General features: G+C 43.9%; 1 protein-coding gene across 1 annotated transcript; it reads right to left on the bottom strand.

The window, feature by feature from the left end:
- Window positions 1–276: 276 nt before the first annotated feature.
- FGF19 (fibroblast growth factor 19) lies at window positions 277–9,554 on the bottom strand. Its single transcript, XM_085646298.1, has 3 exons — window positions 9,240–9,554; window positions 7,436–7,539; window positions 277–3,174 (listed from the first exon to the last, which is right to left on the bottom strand). Exons 1-3 carry the CDS (start codon window positions 9,475–9,477, stop codon window positions 2,872–2,874), a joined length of 645 nt encoding a protein of 214 aa, XP_085502424.1. The 5' UTR covers window positions 9,478–9,554; the 3' UTR covers window positions 277–2,871.
- Between the last annotated feature and the right edge of the window lie 8,604 nt (window positions 9,555–18,158).

Below are 18,158 nucleotides of genomic sequence, written 5' to 3'. Positions count from 1 at the left end.
TGTTAAAGGCGCTCAGACACAGACTTGTGAGGCTGTCGCTCATTCAGAGGACTGAACTCTTGATCAGTGGAGTGGCCACTGCACTCCACAGTATCAGTCATTTACGACAGGATGAATGCCCACAGGGTGACGTGGAAACAGATTTCAGGACCAGGCAAAAAGATTACTCTGGACTTTTGGTTTTGTAGTTTTTATTTGCAAAGTTGTGTACAAAAACGCTTATATCAAAATACAGCACACACAATATTACAACTGACACATTGTCTTACAGCCATACATTGTCTTTGATGCCAAAGTAGAATCCAGAGAAGCCTCGTTCAACATCACCTACTTATTTGCTCCAGAAAGAGCAAATAAACATAAGTGTTAAGATACTACTGCTGTTTTAAATCAGATATTTTCCATATAACCTCTAGAAGGGTATATTTGGTAAAATGCTAAACTAAGTAAATATGAAGTAAAATTGTATTCGTTTGTTCTCTACAAGATGAGGATTGCACGGTCATCTCAATTTAACAGAATCTTTTACAAATACAAATTCAATGAAGTCCTTCTACTTTGCAAAGAATTAAATTTACTCCACTTTTACACAGTAAAACCTTTGACCAAAGAGACCGTCTTCTTCCATGAGAGTGTTTGATCTAATGCCGGTGCCTGGTTAATATTTGCTGGCCGGAGGTTTGTGGAAGCAGAGCTGAACCATAAATCCTTCCAACAAATATTCCTACAAGTACATATAAATATAAATGTAGATATAAATACAATATCAAAATAAAATTCACCTTCAATAATTTAAATATAAATATAATGCATTTACAAGCAAGTGCTAGAACTAGAAAAAGTTCCTTAACTCTTTAGAAAGTACTCTGGACCTGATTCATTTTGGGTATTGTGATTGTATTGCAGATGGTGGGTAGGCGTGCTGACAAGTAGCGTGATGCAGATTGCGTACGGTAGCGCCTGCTATGACGCCCTGATGTGTTTTACTTACTTTCCTTCTCTGTGTGCTCAGTGTCTCTCCCTTGGGTTTTCTAAGCCACCAGGGTAGAGAGGAGGTTGTTGACTACTGTGGGCCTGTTGAGCTCAGCAGCAGGATTTGTAGGTGAAAGGTCACTCTCTTCAGGTGAACTCCCTGTGTTCCATGTCAGCGATCACTCAGTTCAGAACAGTATTGATCCTCTTGGTCAAAGTCTGCGCAGGTGACGTGGCAATGTCAATTTCAGGGTTAGACATAACTAAATGATGAACAACAGATTGTTTACGTGAGAATAGTCCAATCTGTGTGGGGTGGAAGACTTTTTATGCAAGGCGGTGTAAGAGGGAAAAAGAAGTCATGGGATTGCTGGTCATTGTTTGATTCCCAGAAGAACGCATTCACAGCAAATGTTGTGTTTGCAGCCCACATGCACTATGCGTGTCTCTTGATTGCCAGCCTCATTAGGTTAATGCAGTGGCTGGTGTGGGTCATGGCAGAGTTGTGCCGCCATACCTTTGGCTAAGTTGAGGATTATTGTTCTCATTTCTTTTAAGTCTTGTCGAGGGTCATGCTCAATTTTCTTGCATAAGTGAGCAGGTTTCCTCAAGATGCTTGTCCATATGTAGGCTGCCAGTTCGATAGGCGTCATTTTCAGAGGCCCATAAAACACATCCAGTGGCGAATAAATATTCTCATAGATGGGCACCTCACTGATGAACCTTGGGTTATTTTAGATCAAGGTTTTCCAAAAATTGTAACCAAGTCAGTGAGAAGGGCCACATGGGATTGAGGTGAGATTTACCTAACAGAGCAAAGTGTTAGCATCACTGAACTCTATTAAATAGGGCAACAGTAGCACCTTTTAATTACAGTGCTTAAATGCAGCGAAAAGGATAGAAGCGCTATAGAAGAGACAAGTTAGTATTAGTGCCAGCTCACCTTGAGCATGGCCACATCGCCGGAAGGATGCAGATAGATGAGAAACACTTGAAAGGAGGCATGGAATACCTGAAGGTGCACAGTTTGTATAAAATAATCTATGGAAAGAAGGTGCAAGTACTTCAGAATACCTCAGGGGAATCAATGCAACACATCAGATGAGCCCATCCGACAAGTAGTGAGCACTATCCAAGCAAAGATGCAGGTAGGGCCTGAGACAGCACTCCAGAGTAAGGGACAAAGCATATGTGTTTGTCAGGGGCCAATGCCTACTTCAAATATACAGATACAAAGATAAAAGGAAACCTTGGGATACTTTGAGAATGGTGGCCCTTGTATTCCATACAAACCTGTCTAGAGAATAAGCAAACCAGTAAGAGGACTGTGTGATTAACACTTCTGTATGGATCAATTAGAATGACCCTACGAGGCAGCAAAAATGAGCCTTAACGAAGATGCAGTGAGATACCGTTCTTCCCGGAGTGCCGGTGAATCTATACAGCGCCTTTGTCACTAACCCTCTATACTCGATCAGGTGACATCATAAAAGAATGAAATCTGCACCATTTCTGGTGACCTCATTAAGTTGTGTGTTATACAAACACAAGTGGACTGAATTCTCTGAGCAAAAATATGAACTGTCTCGCTCTAAGAAAGACATTATTAGAAAGCATAAATATCTAAATTAAGAAAATGTAGAAATTTTAAGCATTCGCTTTTTTGGTATCATGGCGGGAAGATGATATTGTTCTCCATAACACATATTTTTATAGCAATATTACACGCTGCACCGTGTTTGTTCTCTGCTGTAGTCACAAATATGGACTATCAATCCATTTTTTTCTTTTTTTGATAAAAATATATATAAACAGCACTGTGTTCAGTAGAACTGAACTTAAATCCATTGTCGTTCAATGTGGAGACTGAACCGTGAAAAATGAGAATTTGTATTTCCTTTAGGAACTGGGATAATCAGATCCAAATGCGATGTCCATACTCTGGAGTTCTTTCAGAGGGTTTTCTTCTAGAAAAATGTGAGAATCGTATTTTTCATCCACAGAGTCTACTATTTCCAGGGGCTCGTTGTTCCGTAGAAGTAGGAAGTGCGACAGAGGGAGAAAGCACTTTCCTACGCAGAGCCACCTCTCTCTGTCCTTGGCCAGCGAGACGGCTATGCCATGCTTCTTGGAGGTGTAGACGTTGTATCCATCAGGCTGTATCTTCTCTTCGAACGAGCAGTCATCTGCTGAGTAGCCGTCCTACAAGGAAAGAAGACAATGTTACTGTAGATGCCACCTACCAAACACTCTGGCTGATACCTAAACACTCACTTCTACGTTTCAGGACTGTTCTTGTGTCTCTCAGGTTTATCCCTAAGATACTTGGTGAAAACAAGGCATTATGTCATAATGTGGCTACAATGTTACTACTTTGGTTCACATTGAAAGGATTTAACAATGCCAAACTTGAGATCTGAGGTGTAACTATTTGGGCAGGTTCTGTTGATGTTTGCCTGGCTAAAGTCAAAAGGCTTCTTTCTTTGGTATTATTTCGAGTTTTGAGCTCTTGAGTGCAGCATTACCCAGGGATATTCCACATTTAGCCCCCTCTTTAATGGCCCCGGACGACCGCGCATGCTCATTTGCGTGAAGAAGTTACCGTCCAGCAAGAAGAGGGAGCCCCGGGACGCCGCACTGAAGGTAAGGTGGTTTATTTACCTTTAACCTTCTTCAAATTATTTTAAAATGAGGGCGGGCGGGAGGCGGGTGGCGGGCAGCTCTGCTTCGCTGCGGCGTGTGCGTAGCGCTGCCTGCTACGCCTACTTCGTAAACGGCGAAGCAGGCAGCGCTACGTGCACTCCATAGGCGAAGCGGAGCACGAAGCCCAGGGTTAATCAAGACTAGAAAACTTCGGTATAAGACAACCCCGACATTCACAGTGGTGTTGATGGGCTCCTGAGAAATACTGTGGGCCCTGGCACTGGTTGTTGATGCAAAAAGGGTCTTTGAAGTGCCTTTCTAAAACACTTAGGCCCAGGTTTACTAACACTTTATGCTCAGTTTTCAACACAAAAGGAGAAGTATTGTATTAGGATTTACTTTCCTAAAACTCGAAAGTAGCCCTAAAGTAATGAAAAGTACTTTGCTCGACTTTGCTTCTTGGGGGGGATATCAAGAGCGGTTCATGGACGATCCCATGCAGCCACGCATGGATTTTGATGTAAAGTCCTACCTACTAACATTAGTAGACAAGGATTTGCATTAAAAAAAAGATACCTCCTTGAGTCAGGCGTAACATCGGAGAAAAGATTTATTTTCTTCAGTCTTTCCACATTTGCATGTGGGCTGTACCCCAAAGCACTCATACTAACTTAGAGAAGCATTAAATCATGTCTAGGAATAGCATTCTGTACTGAAAGGGTACCCTCCTGGTACAAAACATATGTTAGACATCACACACATACCCCCATTGCACTTGAATCAAGCGTGGGTGCTGGCAGAAGGCAGCCAAAGCTGCCCCAGGGCAGGGGGGAAGAGAAACAGCGCTCCATGGAGCATATTAACAAGCCAGGCGAAAACTGCCGCTAAAACGGCGATAATGGGCTTGATAATATGCTCTATGGAATTCCAATTGAAGCCCATGTTAGACGTCCTTCACATCTAACATGGGCTTCAATTGGAATTCCACGGAGCATATTATCAAGCCCATTATCGCCGTTTTTGCGGCAGTTTTGTGCCGCTAAAGCGGCGATAATTTTATCGCCTGGCTTGTTAATATGCCCGCATGTTGGCGGATATGACGCTGTTCTGCTCTGTGACAGCGCAGAGCAGGGCAGCAACTTTGGGTTCTGCGTTGCGTCCCTTTCGTGTACATTTGGCCTTTAGAACTGATCGTCAGCACCTGAACTGAATACCTTTAAAAACATCTAGCTCCCTGTGTCCTGGTTCCAGTTATGAGCGCCTTGAAGCACTCGGGTCAGTGGAATGCGCTACACTGCAGTACAGGTTATGGTTACTTTACGGCTTCCTTGAGTGCGATCGAAGCAGGTGCCCAGGATCGCACGCGCACTGTGTGGCAGAGCAAGGATTTGACCGAGAATGAGTGCCTGTCCTGCTATTCACCCCAGCACTGCTATCACGAGACTGTCATTGAAAAGCCAAAGCAATAACCACACACCGCTTGTACAAGGCGGTGAGCGGTGGCGGCCACACGGTAATGGCTTTATGGCCCCCGTGCCTGCTGTTGAATCCCCTTCCAGCTGCAGTGTTATTTTTGGCTCAGCCAGGGCAGGTGAATGAACTTCAGGTTAGTGCAGGCGAAATGCTGATTATGTCTAGCGAGGGCCTTTGATGATAAAAGAAAAACCTGCTCAGGAAACCCCGCCCCTGGATGACAACAGGTCCAACTCGCCGTGGCTTTTTAAAGTGCCCGTGTCACACGCCATGAGCGAGTTAAAAGGATCTCCCCCACTTCAGGGGCACCCTCAAGCTCCCGCTTTAAAGTAAAACAGGGGCAGGGGCTTGGAATATGCCCCTCTCTGGTTTCTTTTATGAAAGGTTTAGTCGGTGAAAAGAACCCCCAACAACCAGTGCTCTGACACAGGTGTTTACCTGTCAGAAGCAGGGTTTGGTGTTTGTGTGCAGAGTTTCCACACACAAATAACCCCACCACTCAACAGGCCTCACTCCTTGACCCTTTTCAGAAGAAAAGGATAACTACATTCCAGAAGACAGCTTGGCCGTAGCAGGATAGCAGGGGCCTCTGACGTCCCTAGTGCAGCAGGTGCAGTGGCACCGTAGGCCGGAGGTGTGAGGTGTCCACTGCTCCTATTATGGCTATCAAGTACTACCCATGCTGGGGGCAGGAACGGCCATTTTCCTAGCTCACATTAAGGCCCGTGGCACCTTTGCTATTCCACTTAGTATGGCTAAGACCTGCCCCTGCATCCACCATAATATAGCCGTTCATTCATTTTGCTACATACAATTGGGCATTTATGGCGCCAAGGAGCCGAGGGGAAAACCTAATTTTGATTTTAAATGTGATGTTTTTTCAGAACATAATATAAAATTTGCCAGAGTTAAACTCAAATTCAGAAATTGTAATAATACAATGATTTGCTATTTTGGGCCATATGTATGAAGCCAATTTGCGATCGCCAAAGCTGAAATTCGCAGAATTTCAGCATTCGCGATCGCAAATTAGCAGTGTGCAATGTAGCACACAAATCCCCCTTGCAAAATAAGCAATCGCAAACTTTGCGATTCCCTATTTTGCATTTGAATTTAAGGAATATCAAATTGCGATTCCTTAAATGCAATGTAAAAAGCACAAAAGACAGTGCGATTTGGCCTTAAGGAATCGCAATTTACCACCAACTTCAAGTTGGTGGTAAATTGCGATTACACTTAAAAATGCGCTTTTTTGCATTTTTTAAAGTGCCATGTGGCGCACATACATGTCCTTAGGGCATGTATGTGTGCCACATGTGCACACATGCACATTTCAGAGGTGCAATAAGGTGTCCTTTTGGCACCCTTACAACCTTGAAATTGCATTCCCAATTTGCGATTCTCTAATTGGTAATCGCAAATTGAGAATGTTTTCTCATGCATTCCTATGAGCCTCCTAGCCCATAGGGATGAATGGGAAGGTATCCCTTATTTGCGAATCTCAACTTGCGATTGGTAAATAAGGAATATGTGGGATTCGCAAAATTATTTGCAAATCCCACATACATTGCATTTTGTGAGTCTCAAATTGCGATTTGCAGAAAATCACAATTTGAAATTCGCAAAACTGTATTTTGTTACATATGGCCCCTTATCTTTATTTTTATGTCCTGAAGGGACGTTAACTGATAAATTGGTAACTATTAGAAATGTATTTGGTTTCCAACTATTCACTCATAGCAAATGCACTCCAATTGTCTTTGCCTCTTCCACTGAATATGTCTTAGAGTTTCCTAATCCTAGCGATTGTAGTTACTATGGTTTGAGGTAGAAACTAACCATAGATATTCGGTCACGGTTGCCCTTTTTCCCTATTAAAATTCCTCCTCCGTCCCATTAATGGTAAGTAGCCCCACTCAACAATGCCACCCCCCTCTATGGGCAGTTTGACATCTCCTGTGGTAATCCACCGGAATACCAGGGAAAAAATATTGTGGGGCCATAATATCGAAGCAGGCAAACCGAAAACAAAAATATTGTTACGTTAAGTGTATGGAGGTCAGTATAGGTTTACTATACTTCACATATATGTCCCCTTACAATATATATATCATAAGTGTACATAGATGTGGAGTTAACAACAGGAAATCTATCATCATCTAAATGCACGTACCGTCACAATATTTTGGTTTCTGATAATTAGGTCTGGATATTTTGGTCCCAAACAATCTTTTTTCCTTTGAAATCATTTGCTTCATACCTTAGCGAAACATATCTTATTCTTTCCTATGCAGTCTTAAACCCAATGGACACAGCGATGCATTGACGTCTTGGAAATGCAACTCACCTGCCCCCGAAGCTTCCCGTCGCTATCCATGCAGAGGTATCGGGAGTTCTGGTAACTCTTCAGGACAACAGAGTTTGCGGCCACTGCTCTGATTTCTAGCAAAGCTGCAAAAAACACAGGGGTATAGCTTAGCACAAATCAGCTTTATGAAGCATACTGCAAAAATAAACTCATGATCTATTCAACCAAAGATAAAATAATCCCCCAAAAAAGAAAATGAAAAGCACTTCCCCCTATAGCCCCCCAGCTCCCCAATTGGTGTCTCCAGGCGGGTAAGTCTTACATTTTTTTAAATGGTTGAGGCATAACAATGCCTATTGCATGTGTGATAGTTCAGCTGGAGGTAGGTGTAAAACTTTAAGAATTCTCAGAATTCATTAGCAAAGTACACCAAGAAGGCCCCCAAAATATGCTGCACTTTCTTTCTCCAGCTTCTGCGGTGAGGGTTCTTTTTCCTATAGGTCACAGTTCCCATATTTTGTGAATACGATCAAGCCAGGTTGGGAATCTTTTTGTCCCCCGGCTGCCAGTGACTGAATCATCAATGATTCCGCTCCCAGGGACCTTGCTGCTTGTTTACCCCTCAACATGTTGAGAGAGCTCCCTCCAGAGTATGGTGCGCCCAGTAGTATCACTCCTGGATCCCTGGGTATTTTAACTCAAAGCATTGACCTTGATTCCCCCAGAAGTCGAATGATCGCTGCATCCTGCACTCAGGGCCCTCCTCTAGCAGGGCTCTTTCCTACCCTTTTACTATTCGTGGAGTTCAGTCTGAGTTAGGTACCTGAGATCTTACACAGGGCTCCCTATGGATTTATGCATTCCTAGGAATTCATATCTTTCATCACGGTTCCATTACAGTGTATGCTACAAATGGGGACATCATTTCCCGCATTAAAAAATATATACATTTAAAGCAAGAGTCAAATAAACAAAGGAAAAGAGAAAGGGATTCTTTTGACCTTGCACATCTAATATTCCTTAAGTCTGTTAGTACTTTAGGTTTTGTTGTAGTTTATTACACAATATTTACGGTTTGATATATTAAAATTGGTCAGCATTTAACATCACAATATAACTACCGTCTGTTAAATGAGCAATGAGTTATCCTTTCGTGTAAAAAAAATGTGTTAGATTCTTTATGATTAATTTATTTTTTTACCTTTGGTTCTTTTTCCTTTTTTTCTCTTTTCCTTTTCTTGTTTGACTCTTGCCATAACGTTATGGTTTTTGAACGTGAGTTTAGTAACTCTCAATTGTAGCGCCCTGTTACAATTATTCTAGCCCCGAAAAAGCAACATTATATATTTAATTTTCGAAAAACACCTGTGGTTATGCGGTTTCTCCTTGCGTTTACTAAATATCAATACGTTTTTTTTAAATGTTCCCTCTGCCGCAAAGCAACTTCTTCAAATGGATCAGTAATGTCTCTAAGTTAAAATTATCAGCAATATCTTGGGGACCTGGCACCACATTATTAGAGATCCAGTATATTGATGCCCATCTTACCCTTTTCCCCTTTTTTGACTGTAATACATATAATCATCTCAGTTCATTGCCCATTCATTCCCTTTACAAGGGTGACCTGGCTCGTGATAGGTGGCAAACCATTGTTAATTTGTATCAAACTTGGTAACATCAATAGCCCAACATTTTAAAGCAGGTTGGCTATCTATGCATATTTACTGCCCACCACTTGGCCTAAATCAGCTAAGCTTTTTATAAAAAACACAAATATTGCCTACTCAAACTGTTGATCAAGTGGCCCTATTCCCCCACATTATTCTTGGCCCCGCCCACTTACTGTGGGAGCTGCGGCTCCTGGCCCTCTCCACTTCCCCTTCGTCACTGATGCGCAGGAAGTAGCTGCTCTGGCCGTGCCTCCTGGACGTGAGCAGGTGGCGCACGCGGATGGTCTCGTCCCACTCGTAGCTAACGTGCGGCCCGGCGTCGAAGAGAGGCCGGGCCTGGAGCAGGAGGGCCAGGCAGAGCTGTGCCAGGGCCAGGTGTGAGCTGCGCTCGAGCAGGCGCCTCCAGCACATCTTCCCAGAGGTTGGAAATAGTCGGACTGATGCCTCGCTGCCAGGCGCGCGCACAGGCTCTCCAAAGCTGCTGTGGAAGGCGAGGATGAGCCGTCAGAGCGCGAGGACTGTAGTAAATAGAAGCAGCTCCCATGCGGGCTTTTATAGGTCTCTTATCAGCAGCATTGATAAGGCTGATTCCGGCTGCTCTGCACACCTCTTACCTCAGCACCAACCAACCCAGTGGGATAGTAGTCACCATTACATCACCGAAGGAGGCATCGCACCCATGCAGCATTTCTCAACTCAATCACAGGAGGTGGGCACGTGTTTGTTCTTCTCACGAGTCCCGACTAGTTTTTCTTCTTCAAATAGTCAATAGATTGGTCAGAGGCCACAGTTCAACTGTATGAAGTGGAAAAGGCCCATCATTTTCTGTTTTTTTGGTGTAAATTTGGAAAAGCACATTTTAAGGAGTTGAAAGCATTAGCAATCTCCTCTCCCCTGCAGCACAATCAGTGTGAACTTTACTGGTGTGCATTGAAGAAGTTCAAAGCACTAGGAATCGCCTCTCCTCTGCCGCAGAATCAGTGTGAAATGTACAGGTGTGCATTGAAGAAGTTCAAAAACAAACATAGTGGCCAAGTAGGCTTGTTACTGTTTAGTTAAATCGACCTTTAGACACCCAATTCTAAAGTATGTGTGATTTATTTCACTTAAATTTGTAACTTTTTAAGCGCAAGGATAATAGCATTCATTTCATGTCATCAGCAGAACGACACTACCTTAGGATAAGCCGCGTGAAAAACATTTACATAAATGATACACAAAAACACATAAAATAACACAAAAGTGATAAGACCTACTGTGAAATGTTCAAAACATAAATGCACATACATGAACACCAATTCATGATACAAAATAGCCAGTCCTTATTTACAAGATAGCTCAAGGCGGACGCTGTTTTCAACCATAATACGGCATGCGCCTACTGTCCTGCCTGTATCAAGAGTAACAGGCATCCACAATTACCATAGGTGTGGGCTATAAAGGAGGGAGCGACGATTCAAGCTGAATCCCTCAAGGCACACCCTATGACACTTGACCCATACTTGAAAGCCAACGCGTTTCGAACCCCAAGTTGTTGGGGAGGTTTTCCTCAGGACTAGGACTGGATCTCTGAAACAACATAAATGAACACAAAAGTGGTGTAAGTGCAACTGTACCACCCTCTCCCTGGGTTGAACTAATCAAAGGAAACCTAATGTCTCAATGAGTACCTTGCGGTTGGTGTTGCCTCAATCGGAAGGTTATAGCTACCATGGGGTGGTAGTGCCACTGTTCAAACGTTGCGGCTATTAGAATTCAAAATGATTTAGTCAGTGGACCTAATCTAGAACATATCATAGTATCAGAACTGCAGAGAAAAAGGGGGTATTACCTTTAGAGCGCTTGCAGGCAGTCTCAATGAACTGTAAACGTGCACACACAATTTCTATATTTTTTTTGTGTATGCAGGCCTGCAAAAAACACAGATGACCTATATATTAGCCCTTCGGACTGATTCCCAACTTGTAAAATGTAACACGCCACAACCGCGTGGGGAATAAGAATCCCCCAGCGGGACACGCGCAAGTATTCGTATAAGTGAACAAAACTTGTCTGTTGGTGGCCAGTTGCTTTTAAAGTACGAAAAAGGAGAACCATGTCGTCACTTTCCTTACGTTCCCAGCAGGTATCTGAAATTAAATGAATAGCGTGTCCAGTCACAACACTGTTGATGTCTTACTTTGCTGATAAAGAAGCGCCCAGACCTCGCGATGGCTGGCGGCATAGGACTCGAAAAAATGCTTGTGTCTTGACTGAATTCCAGAGAGAATCAGATCTCTTCATTCTTACTTCCGCGCTCGGCCAAGCAGAGTAAACAACAAGGAGAACTAGATTGTGGACCCTAGTGTATTGTGGTCCACATAGTGTTCCAGGCGGCATGATGAAACTGGTGCTTTGAAAATGATTTGTTTGTCTACAGTTTTGCAATTTCAGAGAGCTCATTCAGCCCTCCTAGGGCTGTATCAAATTTCATAATCAGGAACGCCTCTTACTGGGCTAAACACGCTTCCGGGTCTCCACCCCTGGACAATGATTTTATGGCTGATAACACGGTCCACTTTAAGTCATTATACGTGTGTTCCATGGAGGTGAAATGATCAACTAAAGGTGCTGAAAGTATTTTATTCTTAAGCCTTGAGCGATGTTGGACAATCCGATGGCGAACTTCTTGACTGGTTTTGCCAATGTACTTTTTTTGCAGGGACAGATGATAGCATAGACTATGTTCTTACATTTACAGTTTGTAAAATCATTATGGCGCCAGTGTCTTTGCCCATCCGTAAATAGCGTCCCTTCTAATGTAGAGTCACACACTGAACAGGTGCCACACTTGTGGTGACCTTTTATAGGTTGGAGGTTGAGCATAGTGCGCAAGGTGCCTGATCTTTTGAGAGGCATTGCAGAACTAAATATCTGTTGTCCAATGTTCCAATTCTTTTTTAGGGCAAACAGTGGTGACCCAACATTTGGGATGGCACCCTCAACTAAGTGCCAGTTACTGCAGATGATCTTCTTCATGGGCTCAGTGTGAGGTCCAAAAGTAGATACACACACAATGCGATCGTGGGAGGTTTTTGCTTTTTTGTGAGTAGGTGCTCCCTGGTTGTATACCAGCCCCTTTTCAAATATTGTTTCAAAAGTTTGTGGGGATACCCCCTGTCTCTGAGTTTTCTGACCGGAGACTCTGCATGAAGCTCAAAGTCTTCACGTCTGGAGCAGTTGCGCCTTATGCGCAAAAATTGACCATAAGGCAGGTTGTTTTTGAGATTTCGAGGGTGGTAACTTTGGAAATGCAAGGCATTGTTTTTATCTGTGGGTTTTGTGTGAAGTGTAGTGATTAAACCATCAGTTGATACTTTAACCACAACGTCCAGAAGAGCTAGATTCTCCTTACTGTGTGCCAGACTGAATTTAATATCAGGGCTACGGTTGTTTAGCCACTCATGGAACTCCTTTAATGTTGACTGAGAACCCTCCCAGAGGCACCACACGTCGTCAATGTATCTATACCACTGTTTAATATGAGCACTATATGGGTTGTTCTGGTGCACAAATTGTTGCTCATATTGGGCCATGTATAGTACCGCCATTTCGGGCGCGAAGGGACAGCCCATGGCTGTTCCTTTGGTTTGTAGAAAGTATTCGTCCTCAAATTTGAAAAAATTACGTTGTAGTGAGATGGATGCTAGTTTTAGAATGATTTCCGTCGGGACCCGATGGAGTCTGGCCCTTGACTCCAAGTAGACTTCCATCGCATCCAGCCCGTCTTGCTGAGGAATCTGTGTGTATAACAATGACACATCCATGGATACCAATACGTGTATGTCAGGGTCAAAGGGAAAGCCTTCGATTTTATTGATAAAATCCATAGTGTCCCGTAGATATGAGGGGACGTCCAACAGAAATGGTTTTAGGAACACGTCCACATATTTGGACTGTGGTTCCAAGAGGGAGTCACACCCGGAAACGATGGGACGGCCGGGTGGTTTTGATATATCTTTGTGAACCTTTGTCAGGAAGTAGAGCAGAGGAGTCCGGGGATATTTTTTAATGAAGTACTCTGAATCCTTAGGTCTCAAGATGCCCTGCTCGGTTGCTTCTGTCACTATCCTCAGAGTTTCTTCAGCAATCTCTTTTGAAGGGTCTTGTGGGATCCGCCGGTACCAATGCTGATTGTATACATGGCTTCTACCTTCCGCTTGATATGCCTCCTTGGACTAAAGCACTTCCGCCACACCTTTATCCGTGGCCTGATTATAGCTGCTTGCTGGTTCTTCAATGCCTTTAGGGCTTTGTTGTGGTCCTGTGAGATGTTCTGTTTGATGTATACTCGCTTCTTCTCCAAGACATTGAGAGACGACAAAACAGTGTGCTCAAATGAAACGATGTCTCTAGGGATACTGTGTGGTGGAGGTCTAAACCTGGATTTATTGCGTAATCCAGAAGCCTCTGGTTGCATAGTGTCTTCTTTGTCCATGAAGAAGGCTTTTAGGCGTATCTTGCGGAACAGTTTCATGACTTCCATTTTCACTTTCATGAGTGAGTCCTGGCCAGGTAGTGGGGGACCCAAGCCTTTCTTGTTTGTACAGTTGGAGAAGTTCAAAGCACCAGGAATCTCCTCTCCTCTGCATCACATTCTGTATGAACTTTATAAGCGTGGCTTGGAGAAGTTCAAAGCACTAAGAATCTCCTCTCCTCTTCTCTGAAGCACAATCAGTGACTCGCATGGATAGAAGGAGTTCAAAGCATTTGCAAACTACTCTCCTCTGCTGCAAAATCAGTGTGAACTTTACAGGTGCGCATTGGAGGAGTTTAAAGCTCTAGGGGGCTTATTTATGAAGCCCTGTGACCCATTTATGCTGCTGTTGCGTGACTTTTTGTAACGCTGCTGCAGCGCAATAATGCGCCATGTTGTGCCATATTTATGAAGTGACGCATCTAGGCACATGCATCACTTCGTAAACCTATGCGCCAACTTATATCTGCACCAGGCATAATGTATACAGGGTGGGTGTTCCCCTCCATCAAAGCCTCGTTGGAGTAGCACATTGAAATCTTTATGATTTCAGTATGCCACTTCTAGGACGCCATTGCGTCAAAACCTTCATGGCAGGTATAGGAGTGACACTGGCCCTTTCAAATGGGTCTTGTCCCATGTGAAATGACACATTTCTGGAGTCGCATCTGTTTTTAGACTAACCCCAGCAATGCACCACTTTTGTACATACAGATACATCAGTAATACTGATGTATCTGATGCGCCTTACTGTACATACGGCACATCGTTGGTGTCGCAAAGAGTCCGCACTGAGAAGTGTTGCATTGTTGCTTTGTCGCAGCGATGCAACACTTTTCATAAATTAGGCCCTAGGAATCTCCTCTCCTCTGCAGCACAATCAGTGTGAACTTTACAGCCTTAGATTGGAAGTGTTCAAAGCACTAGGAATCTCATCTGCAGCAAAATCAGTGTGAACAATCTTAGGGGCATATTTACAATCCCTCAGCGCCACCGGAGCATCACTTTGTGACGCTTCAGTGGTGCAGCGCCATTTTCCATATTTACAAGGTGGCGCTAAGCCACTTTGTATGCCTTAATGCCACCATGCGAGTATGCTCCTTTTTACCGCAATCCTCGGTGGCAAAGGGGCGTGAAATGGGTGTTGCTGTGGGCATTCCACCACAACACCCATAAATTTTTTATGCTGCCCCAGATTAACAAGGTAGAGGTGGCACCAAAAACTAATGCCATGGAATATCAAATTATCAATTTCTCCTCATTTTTGTTCTTCTGATGTGTGCTGCATTAAGGTGAAAATCACCATTATTGATTGTTTATGTGCAGGAAGGCGTCTCTTGCACATAAATAATCGTCCCTTGCAACATGGCGACAGGATACCTGCACTGGCACTAGGCAGCATTTTTTGCACCAGCACTATGGGAAACAGAGGGGCACAGGGTATTCTTGTGAATACGATGCATCTCTGTATTTTGAAAATGTCCGAGCATGAAGCTGACAAATTTGGCTTGCGCTCCGACATTTTCTTCTGAATATGCCCCCCACTTGTTTTGGAGCCAGGTCACAAAAGCACGCAATATTGAGTAAAGAGTAGTTCTTTACATACTCCAAAATACCTTGGAAAATGGGCCCCATAATTTATCTTAAAACTTCAGAAAGACGACTTTCTAGATGTGAGGTTTATAAACTGCTTGTAAAATCTCAAAATACCTTTACCAACAGGTTCAGTTCAAAGATTCGAGAATATGAAAAAAAGGGGATTGCTGTTTATGAAAGAAGTTGACCTTTCATCTACTTAACTGGTGAACACTGGGTCCTGTTTAAGCCATTAGCTGCTTCCGTTACGAATGCAGCCGCCATGATAAGTGAAAAAGATGCAATAAATACCCGGATTGCGGCATAGTCACACCGTATGCTCGAGGTAACCTCACAATGAGCGCATGACCATTACAGGCCAACGACCCAGCGGATAATACCCAACCTCCAGGTCACCCGTGGGTTTGTAAACAGACAGGCCCCTAAAATCAATACTCATTCAACCCGGCAAATTCAGAGCCGCCGGCAGTGACCCGCGCCCTGCAGAAAAAATACACTTGAAGGCGCGTCGGAGTGCGGCTTATGCCACCTCGCTAACGAGAGATGTCAAAACACTGCTGATAGAGTTATGTTAAGGTATATAGACGTAAAATGATACAGGCAGGTGCACTATTTCCCTATTTTCCAGTCATACTATCAGCCACCTCCTTCATTATCTCTTTTAGGAATACTGTATAAACGGAAGTCCCGAGTTTGGCCAGTAAGTGGCGCCAAAAGACTGCCATACAATCACTCTACTGACAATTTGTTTAATTCTGACGTTTTCCTTCTGGCACTCGATTCTATTTGAGAGACATTCAGACCCAGATTTACTAAGGTTTTGGGACAAGGTTGTGACACGTTTATGGCCCAACCCGATGCAAAATCCTTTTTGGCATTGACGAACCCATGCAAAGCCACTTTGTGGTTTGGTAAATATAAAGTAATGCAACATGTGCAGCCTTTCATCACTTTGGACTGGGTTTTAAGTGAAGTGGGAGGAAAAAAACTGGGGGGGGGGGCATGGATCTCAAAGTGGCGTGGCCAATGTAATCAAGGGCGTGACTTAAACATGTAAGCTAAAAATCTGTGCTTAGCTCAGTGTGCCGCCCGACTTGTATTTTGCTGTTTCTGTCATTGCATCCAGATATATGGTACAACAAGTAACGTCATACCTACAACAAGACAGGTCTACTGGCTTTGCCAATGGTTGTTAGTTGCATAAGATAAATAAATAGTAACTATAGCTTGTATATAATATTGGAAAAGCTTCCACTTAATGCCCTGGAGACACCACGACAATGTTGCCGCTCCTGAGTTTCAAAATGAGTAGGGAAATCCAGAGAAAAATGACTCTCTTTATAGGATTTCCCTTCCCCTACAGCACTCACCTGGCATAACATCATGCTGTAACGTCTCCACTAGTGAGAAGTGAGCAGTGTGAGCACGCGCACATGATGTGTCTGCTGTCACCACAAATCACAAAAAACACAGATCGCCTGTGCCAGGGAACAAAACAGAGCCCAAAAGAGACCCGTTTCGAGACCCCCTTTATAAAACTGCTGGTGCTCAGCACCAGTGAGACCCAGCCTACATAAAGCCCTGACTTTCAACTGGGGAGAGGCTCCATGGATGTTTCTATGAATCCACCCATGGATATTGATGCGATCTCTGATTTACTAAGGTGGGTAAACCTGGGATTGTGCCAAAATACTAAGCGTCCCTGAAGCCGGCACCTCATTGATTCCTCTTACTACACTTGCTGCATTCTGCAGCACACATAGTAAGAGGAAATTGCTTCTGAGGATAGTTTTTGTGCAGGAAGGTACCCTTCATTGTGCAATTCCTCACATATGTGCTTTGCCTACCGTCCACAGTGTCCCGCATAACATTACGCAGCCCTCGTTCACGGCAAAGGAGTTGTCCAGCAAATCTGGGATGGCATTATTTGGCTGGTGCCATGCATTAAGATGCCAAATAGTTGTTTGGAAGGCAGGTTCTCCCTAATCTGAATTATCACGAAGAAGTGGTCTAATATCCCACTAGAAAGCATACATGATTCGGTGGTGTGTAGCAAATTGCATGTGTGCAGCTGATGTGTGGGTATATGCTAGTGTGTCGGGATTCCAAACCTGCCAGACTTCACACAGCCCGATGCTGGACGCTCATTCCACTAGCCACTGAGAAGGGGAGAGGCTGTTTCCAGGCCTTTTTGAACGATCTCTGTGCACTGACATCACCATGTTGAAGTAACACACCACCACTGTTATACCCCTAGGAAATCCCGGTAACGTGACTTTTACTGCGGAAATTGTAGGTCCTCGCATCTTGGGAGGAATGCACACACAGACCAGGTTATACGCATGTCCTGCTATCTCACTCTCGACCACTCCATTATGACATAGCTACCATGTGGGTCAGAGATGCTGCGAGAGACCACTATAGGCACACGTTTGTGGATTAGGATTGAACACTCCCGAGAGCCCCTAGAGAATCCAGCATGGTATACCTTCTCATAACCTTATCAGGCCAGGAAGATGCATGGAGTACACAGGAGTTGTGTATCCTGGATATCTGACAACTGGAGTCTCGCAATGCCCAATACTGCGCTGCTCTGAATGCGGTTATTAAGGTCAATGACTTTCTGTGTCATAATTGTAAGTACCACCATAGCATGAAGCACTTGGGGAGTTGAGTATGGCTCCCACTTGCCGGCATCTACCCGGGTACCTACTGTGGAAAATCGTCTGAGAATCAACCCACTCCATCTTTATATTAGGAAAGATTAAAAATTGTTGGAACTAAAGTCTGCACTATTGTTTAAATTGCGGCCAACTGTGCCAAAATAATCCCAAAAATAATCCTCCTGCCTACTCCCTCCCCACACTTGCCAACCAAGAAGCATCTGTCGCCCCAACATTTGGAAAAAACACAATGAGGCAACACCACTATGCTGAACTGTTTGCACCCATGGCTGAGGAGGCAGAGGAAGCATCAGTTT

This window comes from Triturus cristatus, chromosome 3_1 (assembly GCF_964204655.1).
Source record: "Triturus cristatus chromosome 3_1, aTriCri1.1, whole genome shotgun sequence".
Classification (NCBI taxonomy): domain Eukaryota; kingdom Metazoa; phylum Chordata; class Amphibia; order Caudata; family Salamandridae; genus Triturus; species Triturus cristatus.
This window is presented reverse-complemented; position numbering and strand designations above follow the sequence as displayed.

Excerpts from the sequence above, each read along its gene's own strand:
- FGF19 (XM_085646298.1), bottom strand. The coding sequence starts at position 9,477 with ATGTGCTGGAGGCGCCTGCTCGAGCGCAGCTCACACCTGGCCCTGGCA. Across the intron at positions 7,540-9,239 it reads CAGGAGCCGCAGCTCCCACA|CTTTGCTAGAAATCAGAGCA; the intron begins GTAAGTGGGCGG and ends TGTTTTTTGCAG. Across the intron at positions 3,175-7,435 it reads ACGGGAAGCTTCGGGGGCAG|GACGGCTACTCAGCAGATGA; the intron begins GTGAGTTGCATT and ends CTTTCCTTGTAG.